The 14146-nt window shown below is 51.4% G+C and overlaps 3 protein-coding genes across 5 annotated transcripts in view; 1 reads left to right on the top strand and 2 right to left on the bottom strand.

The window, feature by feature from the left end:
• The window catches only part of LOC113202771 (cGMP-dependent protein kinase, isozyme 2 forms cD4/T1/T3A/T3B), a 46742-nt gene extending 38605 nt beyond the window's left edge, over positions 1 to 8137 (top strand). For both annotated transcript variants that reach the window (XM_026417160.2, XM_026417157.2), the window contains 13 exons: positions 2996 to 3109; positions 3209 to 3314; positions 3938 to 4001; positions 4088 to 4165; positions 4245 to 4339; positions 4439 to 4585; positions 4856 to 5003; positions 5087 to 5428; positions 5515 to 5644; positions 5718 to 5844; positions 5934 to 5996; positions 6081 to 6254; positions 6349 to 8137. In XM_026417160.2, coding sequence (XP_026272945.1) covers positions 2996 to 3109; positions 3209 to 3314; positions 3938 to 4001; positions 4088 to 4165; positions 4245 to 4339; positions 4439 to 4585; positions 4856 to 5003; positions 5087 to 5428; positions 5515 to 5644; positions 5718 to 5844; positions 5934 to 5996; positions 6081 to 6246 — 1580 coding nt within the window. In that variant the 3' untranslated portion in view covers positions 6247 to 6254; positions 6349 to 8137. The remainder of the gene's footprint in view (positions 1 to 2995; positions 3110 to 3208; positions 3315 to 3937; positions 4002 to 4087; positions 4166 to 4244; positions 4340 to 4438; positions 4586 to 4855; positions 5004 to 5086; positions 5429 to 5514; positions 5645 to 5717; positions 5845 to 5933; positions 5997 to 6080; positions 6255 to 6348) is intronic.
• A 491-nt stretch (positions 8138 to 8628) lies between these two features.
• On the bottom strand, positions 8629 to 13431 carry LOC113202801 (uncharacterized). Of its 2 annotated transcripts, XM_052264412.1 has the most exons (11): positions 12991 to 13431; positions 12706 to 12921; positions 12482 to 12628; positions 11477 to 12054; positions 11298 to 11382; positions 11159 to 11212; positions 10907 to 11062; positions 10379 to 10774; positions 10061 to 10212; positions 9763 to 9928; positions 8629 to 9321 (listed from the first exon to the last, which is right to left on the bottom strand). In XM_052264412.1, the coding sequence occupies exons 1-11, from the start codon at positions 13039 to 13041 to the stop codon at positions 9106 to 9108; spliced, it is 2217 nt and encodes a 738-aa protein (XP_052120372.1). In that variant the 5' UTR covers positions 13042 to 13431; the 3' UTR covers positions 8629 to 9105. The 2 variants fall into 2 exon arrangements, with proteins under 2 accessions (XP_052120372.1, XP_052120371.1); XM_052264411.1 differs by having other exon boundaries at positions 12706 to 13431.
• A 113-nt stretch (positions 13432 to 13544) lies between these two features.
• On the bottom strand, positions 13545 to 14110 carry LOC113202796 (cuticle protein 21-like). Its single transcript, XM_026417203.2, has 2 exons — positions 14027 to 14110; positions 13545 to 13898 (listed from the first exon to the last, which is right to left on the bottom strand). Exons 1-2 carry the CDS (start codon positions 14036 to 14038, stop codon positions 13614 to 13616), a joined length of 297 nt encoding a protein of 98 aa, XP_026272988.1. The 5' UTR covers positions 14039 to 14110; the 3' UTR covers positions 13545 to 13613.
• Between the last annotated feature and the right edge of the window lie 36 nt (positions 14111 to 14146).

The following is a 14146-nucleotide window of genomic DNA, read 5'->3' as shown; positions in this document are numbered from 1 at the left end:
CCCCCCCCCCTCCTCCGCCCTCTTTTTCGTGTTGGAGCGATGCTGCAGGCGGGCCCGCCGCGCCGCGCCGCCCTTGAAGGGAAGGTGCAGGTCCTTCGGGTCCTTGCACCCGGGCGGGGCCCTCCTGCAGACCATTATGATAATCGGAGAGACACACTGGTCCTGCTCACATCCTGTCCCCGCTGCTCCCGCCGACCAGGCCGGTCGATGGTGTGTCGCTCTAGGCGGGACAGCCAGGGACGCCTCTTCTCTCCTCTGCGTCTGCGTGCCTCATCTCCCGGGCTGGACCGCGAGCCGAGCCGTGATCTGGGGCCGCCGGGGCCGCGGCTGCGGCCGGGACGACGGAGCGGGACACTGGCCTCCTGTCTGAACGGACCGCGGACCGCGCCGCCGCGGTCGTTTTGCGGCAGTCGGACGATGCGCGCGCGCGGGACGTGGCGGGGTGCAGAGGGGGATGGTCGGAGAGGGGAAATGAGGGTCTCCGCGACAGGGACGTCTCCGCGAGTCGTTACTGCTGCCCGGCCTGTGAGCCCCGGCGAGGCCAAGAGCCCCGCGTCGTCGTCGTCGCGCTGTCGTGGCGCTGCCGCTAGGCCGGGCCGGGCGCGCGGATGGTTGGCCTGGACGCGCTGTGCCCGTCGCGGTAATGGCCTGTTTGTCGGCGTGCTGTGCGCCTCGCCGCGCCGCCGCCGCAGACGGAGCTTTGGCCGTTCGCCGGTCCAGGCTGCTCCTTCTCTACCCACCCGTGAGAATTGTGCGTGCCGCGTCCCTTTGTATGGGGCTTAACGACCGGCCTGTTGTTCTGTGCTGCCCCCCTCGGGGTGCCTGCCTGCCTGCCGCCTGTCCTGTCACACCCGTCACGAGGAGAAACTTTGCCGATGCCTCATCAGTTTGCGCTAAATGTTCGAATGGTCGTTGCGGGGTCTGCCTGCCCGTGGGATGTGGGCTGGCCGTTGCAGGGCGCTGGGGCCGACTGGGTTGGTCGTTAGGGGACCGACTGGGCTGGTCGTTGGGTGACCGCGACTGGGCTGGTCGTTGGGTGACCGCGACTGGGCTAAGTGCGCTGATCAGCGCTGGTCGTTGGGGACTGACTCTACTGCACCCGGAGCAGCCTCGCTCTCTTTAGGCGTTGGCCAACGGCCGCCGTCGGTCGGCGTAATTTGCCAATGAGCTGCACTCAGCGTTGGGTCCTGGCGGGTGCTGCTGGGCAGGCCAGTGGTCGGTCCGGCCGGGCCCTGCCCGAGCAGGTGCGGGAAAGGCTGCAGTAGTAGTGGTATCATGTGGATTATAAAACCACGGCGGTCTCCACTCCACTGTGAAAACAATACCGCACTTTTTCTGTGGCCATTTTTCAATCAAGGCATTCTGCTTTCTAACAGGTTCGTTAAGTTGGCTGTGTTTTCAAGCCAGCTTTTTCTTGTTGTTTTTTTTTTTTAGGGAGGGCTCAGAGCTCAGAAAATTCGTTAAATAACTTCGAACGGTGGTGACGAGTTGGTTGATGCAAATAATAATAATTATACCAACTATAAGGCAGAGTGGGTCTTGAGCAACCACTACTGCAGTAGCAACTTGTTTGCCATTGCGCTGCGTTGGGCTTATCACTGCTCGGTTAAATACCATCGCCCCCCTCTTCCCTTTTCAACCTCTCTCTGCTCGACTCACTATTCGCTCTCTTTATGCAGGGCCTGCTTCCTGCGCGTTGCGCGTGTACCCCCACCAGCCGGAAAGGCTCTCCAGCTGGGCGAAAACCTGTCATTGGGTTTTTATTTTCCCCTGGCCAGCCTGGGCTGGGCGGTGGTGGTCCGGCGGGGCAGGGCAGGGCAGGGCGTCAGGGCTGGGCGGGTCCGGTGGCCAGCAGCAGGTTTATGGGGGAAATGGACAGGAAATCAAAGCAGTCCTCGGCAGCTGGCCGGCGGGGGGCATGTCGTCCTCTTGCCCGGGTGGCGCTCGCTGGCTCTCGCGAGGAGAGAGATTTTCACCGAGAAAACGAGAGGGACGATGCTCCTTCTGGCTCGCAAGGACGCAAAGGCTGTGCGGTGCACCACCCAGACCAATCCCAGCAGTAGTAATGTAATATTATTTTCTTATATTTTTTTTTCGACGGATTAACAACCTTCCGTTGCATCACTTCTGGTGATGGACGGCCCAAGGCGAGCCGATTCGTCAGCCCTAGTTGCTGCATCACTCTCCTTGCGTGGGCGAGTCGAGCCGGGCCCCTGGGCGAGTCATGTCGAGGTATTGAAGTGACGGCGGGGCGGGGTGGGCTGGGGCGGAGTGGGGCGGCTCCCGCGCGGATCGAGATGGAATTCCCTCTCTCCCCGCGGCCGGCGAGGCTCACAGGCGTTCACAAGGCGCCGCTTGTCCGATCTTCTCGCCCCGCAGGGTGAGTCTGCCCTGTCCGTGACGGCCAGACCTCCCCCCTCCCCCGATCCTCTTTCCCCATTTCTCTTCCCAGTCCGGGCCGTTCGCGTACGTGGGTCCGCGCCCCGGCCCCTGACCGCGGGCCTTCGGGGGGTCCTTAGGGGTCAGGGCCAAGCTCTAAGCGCCCGGCCACCCGCGGTCTAGGTGCCCGCGAGCGCGAGCGCACTGACTTCGAGCCAGTCCGTCTGCGCCGTCTACTGCGAGACTCGATTTACTTGAGCGGTTTGCGAGGCGTCAAGTCAAGTGCACTCTTTATTATTGTAAGTCCGCGAGGACGAGGAGGTTTGGCACACGCGCGTTTGTTGTGATGTTCTGTACACTCCCTTCCCCTTACCTAATGCCGTTCGAAAGTGAAAGGCCAGGTTGGACAGCCTCCCCCCCCCCTCCCCCCACAGGCCCGTCTACTATGGACCCTGGCCTTGGGGAAGGGGGGGGGGACCGGCTGAGTTCGGTCCTGTGATCGCCTCAGCGTGAGTGGACCTGGGGACCCTTGCCCCGCCCGCCCCGCCCCGCCCCACCCCGTCCATTCTCAGTGCCCATGATCTTTGTCTCAATTTTGGCTGTCTTTGTGTTTCAGAGGGGCGAGTGGAAGTGTCTCGAGATGGCAAGTACCTGTCGACGATGGCCCCCGGGAAGCTGTTTGGGGAGCTGGCCATCCTCTACAACTGCAAGAGGACGGCCACCATAAAGGGTAAGCTGAATCTCACAATGTGTCATTTGTTTACTTTTCTTTAATTACACCATCGCGAATTTTGCCGTCTCTAAATAACGCCGAATTATGCTTCTTTAGCTGCTACCGACTGCAAGTTATGGGCCATCGAACGGCAGTGCTTCCAAACCATCATGATGAGGACTGGGCTCACCAGGCAGGCCGAGTACACGGATTTCCTCAAAAGGTACTGTATTGAAAATAGTTACTTTCTTTTACCAAACTTCATAAGTATTCATTTAAATTACTGTATGGAATACGAGAATTCTTTTCTTTAAATGTCTGTTTGGTGGCCCCCCTTTTTTCCCCGCCTACGTATTGCCGTTATGGGGCTCGGTTTGCATCTCATTAAATCAACACAACAACAGATTTTTTGGTAACTCTTAGGGCTCTGCGGGCAGAGCCAATAAGTTAATTTGCTATAACTTTACGCCCCCATGTGAACCGGGACAAGTTCTGCAACGTAACAAATCGAAGCGAAATTTGAGTTACGGTGTAGTAACTTAACGTAAACTGGCGTTGTAACACAAAATTGAGTCAAGTAACGGAGTTACGGATCTCTGCCAATGACAGATGTCAACGCAAGCATGCTTGGCACCATGGCCCCTGTGGGGTAGGCACGCCCGTTGCGCTCAGGTGCCGCGCGGGGTGGCCTACCCCAGCGGCTGCAGGGGCCCCTTTATCACAAGCCGTGCGGCAGCTCTTTGAGCAGCCCCGTGCGATGAGGCGCTCCCCCGCTCCCCGGGGTCTGTCAACGCCAATGCGTGATTTATTATTTTTTGTATGCTAATAATTTTATTTATTTTACAGTGTGCCTATCTTCAAAAATTTACCAGAAGAGACACTTATTAAAATTTCAGATTCATTAGATGAGGTAGGTAACACATGTTTTGTGATATTTTTGTTAATTTTCTTTGGTCTATTTAGTGAACTACAGTAACTTTTTAAATGTTTTCCTAGACTTACTACAATGCTGGAGACTACATCATCCGCCAAGGAGCACGAGGAGACACATTTTTCATCATTAGTAAAGGACGGGTATGTACCCACCCCTATTTGGGATGATGTGGGTATGATGCACACTGATATTCATTTGTTCAATAATTTTCTTTAACAGGTGAAAGTGACAATTAAACAACCAACAGTAACAGAAGAGAAGTACATCAGGACACTCACAAAAGGTGACTTTTTTGGAGAGAAGGCACTACAAGGGTTAGTATTTCTCAGAGTTTGTTTTTTAGTCATTACTTCATTCTTTCTATTCACAATAAGAAGAGGGCAATAACCACTTTCTATTTTATCTCTGGACAGGGATGACCTTAGGACTGCTAACATAGTTGCTGATGATCCCGATGGTGTATGTTGCTTGGTCATTGATCGTGAAACATTTAATCAACTTATATCTAGCTTGGACGAGATCCGCACCCGGTACAGAGATGAAAATGTGGAAAGAAGGAGGTAAGATTACAGTTATAAAAAATAACTCAGATCAATTAATTTAAGCCTTTCTTCATCATTTTAATGTAAGTTTACGTTTTGTCTGATTTGCTTGCATTTAAAAAATTAAAAGAAAGGAAAATATGAAAGTAAGTCTTAGTACTTGTTAGTCGGAAATTTCTACATAAGTTTATATTATATACAGAGTACAGGGTTTCAAATTTAATTGTAGACTGTCTCACTGAAGAAAAGTTTCTCTCAGTTTCTTATGTTGTTTCTTTCCTGCTGTAGAATAAATGAAGAGTTTGAAGCAGTCCGACTAACTGATCTTCGTGTCCTTGCTACTCTGGGAGTTGGTGGTTTTGGCCGTGTTGAGCTGGTGCAGATTCAAGGTGATGGCAATCGCTCCTTTGCCTTAAAACAAATGAAAAAGAGTCAGGTAAAAATAATCTAATCTATTATGATAACACCTACAAACATTGGAAGAATTTTGGGGGTGAATACAGTTAGCTTGTTTTGCAGATTGTGGAGACAAGACAGCAACAACACATAATGTCTGAGAAAGAAATAATGGGTGAAGCAGATTGTCCTTTCATTGTTAAACTCTTCAAAACATTCAAGGACCGCAAGTACTTGTACATGTTAATGGAGTCTTGTCTGGGAGGAGAATTGTGGACAATTCTTCGTGACAAAGGACACTTTGATGATTCTACAACTAGATTTTACACTGCGTGTGTTGTGGAAGCGTTTGATTATCTGCACTCTAGGAATATAATATACAGAGATCTGAAACCAGAAAATCTTCTCCTGGATGAAACAGGCTATGTAAAATTAGTTGACTTTGGTTTTGCCAAGAGACTTCAGGTTTGTAACATTCATTGTTAAACTAATTTGAAAAGGACATTTTTTCATAACACTCCTTTACATAGTAACTTCTTGTCTAAAAACAGCATGGGCGCAAGACGTGGACATTCTGTGGTACCCCTGAGTATGTTGCTCCTGAGGTCATCTTGAACCGTGGTCATGACATCAGTGCTGATTATTGGTCACTTGGTGTTCTAATGTTTGAGTTATTGACAGGTATGCAGAATTATTTTCAAAGCGGATTCAGTGCTGAAACTGTTAATATTTTAATTATGTAATTTTTCCACAGGCACTCCACCTTTCACTGGAGCTGACCCAATGAAGACCTACAACATTATTTTGAAAGGTATTGATGCAATTGACTTCCCCCGAAACATTACAAGAAATGCCACTGCTTTAATCAAGAAGCTCTGCAGGTAAAGTAATGGCGTTGAATGCCCTAAACAGATCTGGCAGTGTTAGAATTTATTTTACTCAATGTCTTGAAACTGTATGTTTACTTTAGGGACAATCCTGCTGAACGACTTGGCTATCAGAAAGGAGGCATTAGTGAAATCCAAAAGCATAAGTACGTCTTGTTCTCCTATTATTTGATGATTTTTATTCCTTTCTACTATTGAAATTGAATTTCACCTGATGTATCCTGTTTCAGGTGGTTTGATGGCTTTAACTGGGAGGGCCTACGAAACCACACTCTAAGTCCCCCACTTTTACCAAACGTACACAATGTGACTGATACAAGTAACTTTGACGACTATCCCCCTGATGCCGACCAACCCCCACCAGATGATGTCTCAGGATGGGACAGTGAGTTTTAATATCAAAGGTTAGTTTGACAATTGGTAAACTGCTATTACTAAATAGTCTTTTGAGAAAGTCCTCTTCCTGTACATGATGCTCTTTATTTTAACTCTCTTTAGGTGTAATGGAGTTGCATTCCTTGCCATATTTCTCGCATACTGCAGCATACCTTATCATCCTGTATCCCAATGTAAATAAGTAAGAGGCAGCAGAGATCAAGTCATGTTATCTTATAAAAAAAGGGGGGAGGGGGTGAATCAAGTGTTATGTTGTTTATTAAAAGATGAAACCAAATGATTTTGGAATAATTAGACAAAAAGTCTAACATGAAAAATTCTCATTTTTAACCTTCGAATGCAAAAGAAAAAAACTCCAAGAATTTCTTTATCATGCTCCCCAAAAGTAGGTAGATTCTTTCTTAATTATTGCTTTCATAATCACTACATTGATGTTTCATGCAGTCTACATAGTACTGTATGCCCTCCAGTCTTTGTCTTACCAGTAATTTTTTAAATAAAATCGTATGAATTGTGTAAAAAGTGAAATTTTGAGAGACATGAGTGATATGCTTTGACCTATTATGTTAAAACTCTAAGTAGGTAATTTCATATAGTGAATTTGAACCCCAGAAGTGTTCTCAATCTAATTTGTACTTACAGATATTGTTGATCTTAAATTTTCTTCCTGCTCTTTTTATTTCTGAATAAAGCAGGCAGCAACCATGCTGTATGTTACTGTAGTTCTTGTAATTTTGGAACTGCCTGCCTACATTTTCCATTCTAATTACTGTATATTATTGTTATAAAATGCTGGGAGCATTGTTTCATGTTGTACAGATATCAGCACACTTTGCTGGAAACTTCCTGGTTTAATTTTGATGCAGTAGATTAGTAAGTTACTGTCTACCTAGCCTGGATGTTGAATTAGAGAAATCAGTTACTTCAATATCATAAGTAAAAAGAAAAAGACCAACTTTGAATATTTTTTTATCTAGTCTGAGAAGTCCTAATCAATATGCCGTTTTGTTGTAGAATTCTACATGATATTGTTTGTTATGTTACTTTTTTCATTGAAAGTGTAAACCAGAAATCTGGTGTGTTCATAATGTTGTTGGTAGAGTGTTTTACTAGTGTGGTATGTTCTATGAAATTTTATCCCTATCTGCCAATTATTTAATTAACAGATCATGCCTTAATTGTTTTACATCTAAATGTTTTAGTTATTCTCTCAAATCAAAAATGTATTTTTAAAAATTAATTTTGATCTTGCATGATGTTTGAATGATCTATTAAACACTTGTTTGATGTTCCTCTTGGTCTGTCTTTTAGGCTTGGAAATGATATAACTAGCGAGTCCCATTCTCCACAAAGTCAAATTTTCATAGAGAATCATAAACTTCAGGAAAATTGTGATTTCTCTCTCATGAAATGAATTCTTAATTAACTTACTGTTGCTATTTATTTGTTTTTCTTATCATGTGGTCTTATTACTCTTTTGTAGAAGGGACTGAAGATAAGACTAAAGAGGAGAGGTTTGCAAATCATTTATTTTAAGACGTGCTGCTCCAGCACTGTGATGCTTTTCTTAAGTTATCTGTCTCAGATAAGTACATAGACCTTATTTTACGATAGGTAGTGTTCTGCAAGTGCCATCTTGTGTAGGGCATAAGTGCAGCTCTTTTTGTTGTTATAATGACCTTGGTAAAGACTTCCAGAGCCCACAAAGTGCATGTGAAAGTATGTAAGTGATTTATGTTTTAGTATCAATGTTTTTTTAGGGGTGTCATGCACTCCCAGGTAACAAATTGTTGTTATTGCAATATTCTTGCCATAAAAGAACCATGGATTATTTCTCTATTCCTTTCTTTAAGTCATGTTTAAAAAATAAATGAAAGATTTTGTTACTGTATCGGTGTGGTTGATATTCCTCCCTCTTTCTACCGGAATACCCGTCTGAGCAGGTGCAAACTGCAAAAGGATCGTCTATCAATCGTTTTATTAGATTTATTGGGCAAATTACGGAAGATCGGCGCCTGCGAGACTCGGGGTAGGCCACCCCGCAGTGCACGCATGCACTGCAGGCATGATGCTCTGCCTACCTAACAGGCGCTATAAGAGCTTGTGTGTAGACTTAGAGGCTACACCTTGTACTTTCACCAGGGGCTATGGTGGACGTACTTTCTGGATGATCCCAAAGGAAACCTATCAGAACACTCGGCCTATATAGAATTTATTTTCTTAACACCACGCTTTTGCATTGATTGTCGAAAAGAGGTACTACTAGATTCAGAAAAGATCGGAGCACATACGAGGATTAAGTATTGGGCTCTAAATGAACACATGAACACCTCGAGTATGATTGATCACAATTCTAGCATTGCGAATGTCCGTCCTCAATCCGAATAGGGGATGCCAACGCCCCCCCCCCCCCTTCTGTATTCCTTTTTACAAGGTGGCCAAGGACTGGGGAATTGGCTGTTCTGAGTTTCCACCCCTGGTTCTGTATTGGTTGTGATTTCAACCTTAAGTACTAAGTACTCTAATTTACGGTGATATAGTGATTCAGTAGTTGATTGAAAGAAATGCTTGCGATACCGGGTGGTTTATTTGACTTTGCCCGAACGGTTCCAGACAGAAGCTCTACACAGCGGTTCCCAACCTAGCTGCTAGGCCTACCTATCGACTTTAGAGGGAGCAATGTTGACCTGACCCAGGCTGGAGCTTGCCGACGACTGACGATCTGTGAGCCCGAGGGAGCCCGGCTCGGCCCAGAACAGCAGAGCCGCCGTGGGCCTTGTCAGTCCACCCCGGGATGTACTCGCCAGCCATCGAGCTAGCCTCGCAGCAAGGGTGCCTACCTGAACTAGTCAGGCCGGATCATACCAATTGGGAATCAATTAAATATTCACCTTTACCCGAGCTTCTTTTTGCATAGCTCTGCTCTAGAGCCAGAGTAGAAGCGGCGAGCAGCCAGCCAATCAGCAGCAGGTAGAAGGCGGCGACCATATCACTGAGCCGAAGGGCTCTCCGGGCACGCTCGACGGGTCCAGGTTTATGCAGAAGCAGGTGCAACCAGCGGGTGTCCAAACCAGCCTGCGATACCACCTCAGAATCTTACATTAAAGTCAATTTGATATTTATTTTTGGGAACAGAAACGAAAATGATGTCATTCCGTCCCCAGCCACAAGTTTTACACCTGGAAGACGTCGGTCTAGGTCTACTTTCGGATCACAATATAAACGTCTAAATTCAGTTAGTCAATAATTGCACGAGCAATACTAGGTGGCTCACACTTGAAATTGCAATACCACAAGTGTATCACACTTAAAAGTGTGGGACCACACATGCATCGCACCTACAAGTGCGGGACTACATGTGTGACAGTGTGACACTTGTTTTATTTGCACTTACATTTGCCAGACTGTACCATGCTTGAGTTTCCATATTAACTTTAGACGTCCTCTAGATTTCTAGCCGGGTCTTGGTCTTTAACACTAATTTGAACTAAAAACTGTAGCCGTGCGTGGACCGACCTGATTAAACACGAGCCAAGTCCAGGAGAGCGCGGGGCCGAGCGGGGAGCCGCGGCGGAACAGCACGGGAGCCTCGACGAAGGAGACAAAGCAGCCCTTCATTTGGTACAAGAGGTCGCGTCGGTCCGTACGCAGCACCACAGAACGGTAGAACTCTACAGTCTCCCTGACGTGACGAAACGCATGACAACGTGTGCAGAAACAATAGCTTATAGGCCTACCTTGAACGCCTGCTGCAAGGGGCGTTCCAGATTTAACAAAATTATAGACACTGAAACAATAACGCCCTGAGTCTCACTTCGTGTCCAGCACGGCCGTGTCCCGGTGGGTTACAAGTCCATCGAAAAACTGGGTGACGTCGTTGATGCGCCCCAGGTTTTGGCCCATAGCGCTGACCTGCAGGCGCGGCTCCACGTTCTTGGGGTCGGCCCGTAGCAGGGAGAGCACCACCTGGGGTCGAGAGAGCGACGCGGCGATTCCCAATCAAAAGGAAAAATTATTCTTAACACAATCAGTCGATGCAAAGAAGGTGGCGACATCTTCTCGGCGTCAAAAACAACATCTGTTCCTTTGATTGGGGCCACCTATAAGTGACCATATCACCCGGTCCAGCTACCTGTGGCATCCTCAACTTGAGGCTGGTTGCAAAAAGTTCGCTGGGCGTCTGAATGTCGGCCCGAGGTTGGCGCAGCGTGAGCGTGGTGAGCAGCGTGGACTGGTACGCCGCCGTCACGACGATGGTGGTGCCGAGCAGGATGGGCAGCACGCCGCGGACCGGGGCCGTCTTCGCCCAGCGGCCGGCGACGGGCTGGGTCAGCAGCAGCGCCAGCCCGAGAGCCACCTGCCCGGGGTCCGGCAGCGCGCGGGCCTCCTTCGGGCCGCCTCCCCGCCCCCTTGAACGCACCCGGGTGGCGGCGAACAGCAGCACCCCGACCAGGGGCACGGCCACGAGGAGCGACAGCCACACCTCCTCGCTGAACTCGCCTACCACCGGCATCAGGACGCTGATGGCCTGCCCGAGGAAACATCGCCACGGTAACGTCTCGCACTCACCACCAAGCATTGGATCGAATTCGGGGGTGTAAACGTAGATCTGTACGTTTTCCTGTCTCCCCGTCGCGGGCATGGCGAAGGGACACCTCACCTTTCCAGCCCCACTCGGCACGGTCCAGGAGAAGCACGACAGCTTGCAGAAGGTGACGCCCTCCACGACGCGCAGCCGCGACTCGGTCAGGGTGGACGAGGTGATGGTGAGGTCCGTCTGATGGGTCACGAGCTCGGCGACGTGGTGGCCCAACATCTGCTCGGAGAGAGAGCGTGCTTACAGCGTAAGTATAGCGCTGTGCACCGGACTCTTTTGCAAACAATGGTAAATCCAGACACGAAACATACGTACGTGTTCACTTTCAGTTTGCTGCTTTGACGACGGCACGTCAGAGGTGAAATGAACCTGCAGCCGACAAGGAAGGGTCCAGTACACATTTGTCGTTTCTTACCTTGCCTAGTCCTTATTGGCCACCGATAGGCCACTCTACCTGCGGTACGAAGTTCAATCGTTGCGCCAGCACATTGACGAAGGCACCCAGCGTACCGCCCATGTGGACATGGCAGGGCGGCGATCTACACGAGCGGTTCGTTACTTTACATTTTTCATTTTTCTGGGTGCTAGGGGAGAATGCGACCGCGTCGTACGCAGCACGCAGCCGTCACTCACCCCGGTTCCGGTGGCCCCGGTGGCGTCGCGCACGGGCCCAGGCCCTTGAGAGCCGGGTCCAGGGGGTGGCGCGAGTGCGGGCCGGACGTCCTCTCGATCATGGCCCAGGGCGGCACGTGCACGGCCGTGATCCGCACCGGGCAGCCGTCCAGGTTCAGAGCGACCAGGTCCTTGAAAAAGTGCAGCCGCTCCCGTCGGTTGGCGCGGCGGTCGCAGTCTCGCGGGCAGGAGTGGAGCAGGCTGACGGGCTGCGTCACCTGGCGACTGTCTAGACAGGCAGGGTCCAGGGGCTGCTCGTAGCCGTACACGTCGAGACGCCCCACGAGCCCCTGGTCGCCGAGACCGTCGCGGCCCTTCGGGCGCCGCCCCGTGACCGTGTCCGTGGACGGCAAGAGCGGGCGGCGATGCGGTGCGTATTGCCTCGGCACCGTCGTGTTGTCCGCCGTCGCCTCGGCCCTCGGCACGGCCAGCACCAGGCGCCATCGGTTGGCCCGCCACGCCTCCTCCATTAGCGCGTTCAGCAGCACGGAGTGCCTCATACTCGCCGGCAACAATCTCGTCACCACCCACACCACCACCTGCTGGTCGAAATCGTGTTTCTCATTTTAGAACGGCAAGGGCGAGGCTGCGTATTTGTGCTCTGGTCAGCGAGGGTGAGACCGCCTGCGAAGGAATGGGGCGGCGTGCCACAACGCTCTCGTGAAGTACTGGTAGCCTATCTAGCCCCTGCTTGCTCGAGGAGGGCGCCTGCGAAAAATAGGAAGGGGCGGCAGCCAGCCGCGCACCCGTGGAGAATTTGTGGCCCACCCTGTCCCATCCTAATATGTCACCGGCCTGCTCGGAGCCATACAGAGCAACAATGTAGTTTGGGACGATAAAAATGAAATTTTCTCTAGGTTCATTCTCTCAGGGTTCGCGCGGAAATCATTGACACGTACTGGCAGACACGAAGAGCCTCAACGTCACCCTGTCCTGTCACACCATCTGGACAACGCTGTACTGCACCTTGGTCCACGCGGAGCTCGCCGAGAGACGTCTGAGCCCTCGGTTCAGTGAGACAACTGGAAGTTCGTCGTCCAAAAAGACCAGGAGGGACTCCACGGTCGACGGCCCGCCACAGTTTGGAAGGGTTAACGGCGTGTTGCCGTCATCCTGCGAGCACGACATGCCGACTTTGCTATAACCCTTGACACCAAGAACCGAAGGAGGCCAAGATAAGCAAGACTCACGATCACGATGCGCCAGGGGATGGTCAGGCGTCGCAGCAGGCGGTTCATCCAGTCGTCATCGTTGATGTAGTCGGACCTGGAGACGACGACGCTCAGGTAGGCTGGCAGGGCGTCCGTCGGGTCGTCGACGAGGGCCGCCCCGACCAGCCAATTGAAGCAGGCCTCGAAGTCATCGTACTCGGACGGGAGGCGCCCCGGCAGCGGCGGCCAGCCCTCCTGCGAGCCGAGGACGGTTTGTAGCATCCGGACGTCTGGAAGTGCCGGCCGCGGAAACCGGAAGCCTACCGAAAGTGCAGCCGCATACAGCAGGAGCAGACACAAGACGGACGTATGCATCCCTGCCCAAGAAAAGCGGAACCGTGTTGGCCGACGCCGCAGACGAGCCTCTTTGCGCCGTGTGGGGCCTCACAGGTGGGTTTGCCGTCGCACGCGGTAATCGACGCCCGTCACCGAGCCCGTCACCGAGCCCGTCACGCGTCGCCCCGCCGAAGTGACACGGAGCAAACGACCCCACGCACGGACAAGTGGCGCTCCGAGTAGACGGCGGCTGCGATCGAAGCCTCACCCAGGCCCGAACCCCTGCTGGTAACGATTATTTGCGCTACTCATATTGAAGGGCGTGATTTGCACCACAAGTCGACATACCAATGCGAAAGCTTCTAGTACACCGTTGATGATGCTGTTCTTAAGTGCGGCGAACATCAAACCCCCGTCCCGTCTTGAAAACGAACCGAACGCCGGGCCTGCTGTCTATATGAGTAATGTTACCAAAACTTGCGAGGTGAGGAGGCTATACATTGCAATGCAGGAAAGGGGTTATGGAAATAATTAACGACGTGTTTGAGCATGTTGTTTATTTTAGCGGACGGAGTGTGATGATAACTTTGGTGAGGTCAGACAAGCCGGGTCTAGTAGACGATCTTGTAGCCGTGCTGCTCGACGGGCTCGGCGTGCACGGCCACATTGTAGCCGGACACGTAGGAGTGGGCGGCGGGCACGGAGTAGGCGACGGGGGCGGCGGCCACGGCCACGGGGGCGGCGGCCACGGCGGGGGCGGAGTAGGCGATGGGGGCAGAGTAGGCGATGGGTCCGGCGTTGATCAGACCGCCGTAGTGGGCGGGGACGGCGGAGTAGGCCAGAAGGCCGGGGGCGGGCTTGGCGGCGGCGACGGCCAGCACGGCGGCGAGGACGACCTGGAAACGATCACGAAGGGCACGACGTTAGAAACCCGCGGCATTCGAACACACACACGATCACTCGCATCGACTGCTCGTTGGACGCATTTCACACCCTTCAGTCCTAGTTGTTAAGAGACACTCACAAGCTTGTACATGGTGATGGTTGGTTTTGCCTTCGGGGGACGAACTGCAAATGTGCTTGGTCCAGACCCGCCCGCCACTTTTATACGTCTGGAGCCCCACCCGCCTCCCCCGTCCGCTCT

This window comes from Frankliniella occidentalis, unplaced genomic scaffold (genome assembly GCF_000697945.3).
Source record: "Frankliniella occidentalis isolate FOCC.00 unplaced genomic scaffold, Focc_3.1 Scaffold19, whole genome shotgun sequence".
Classification (NCBI taxonomy): Eukaryota; Metazoa; Arthropoda; class Insecta; order Thysanoptera; family Thripidae; genus Frankliniella; species Frankliniella occidentalis.
The sequence above is the reverse complement of the archived record's forward strand: the minus strand, read 5'-3'. Positions and strand labels throughout refer to the sequence as shown.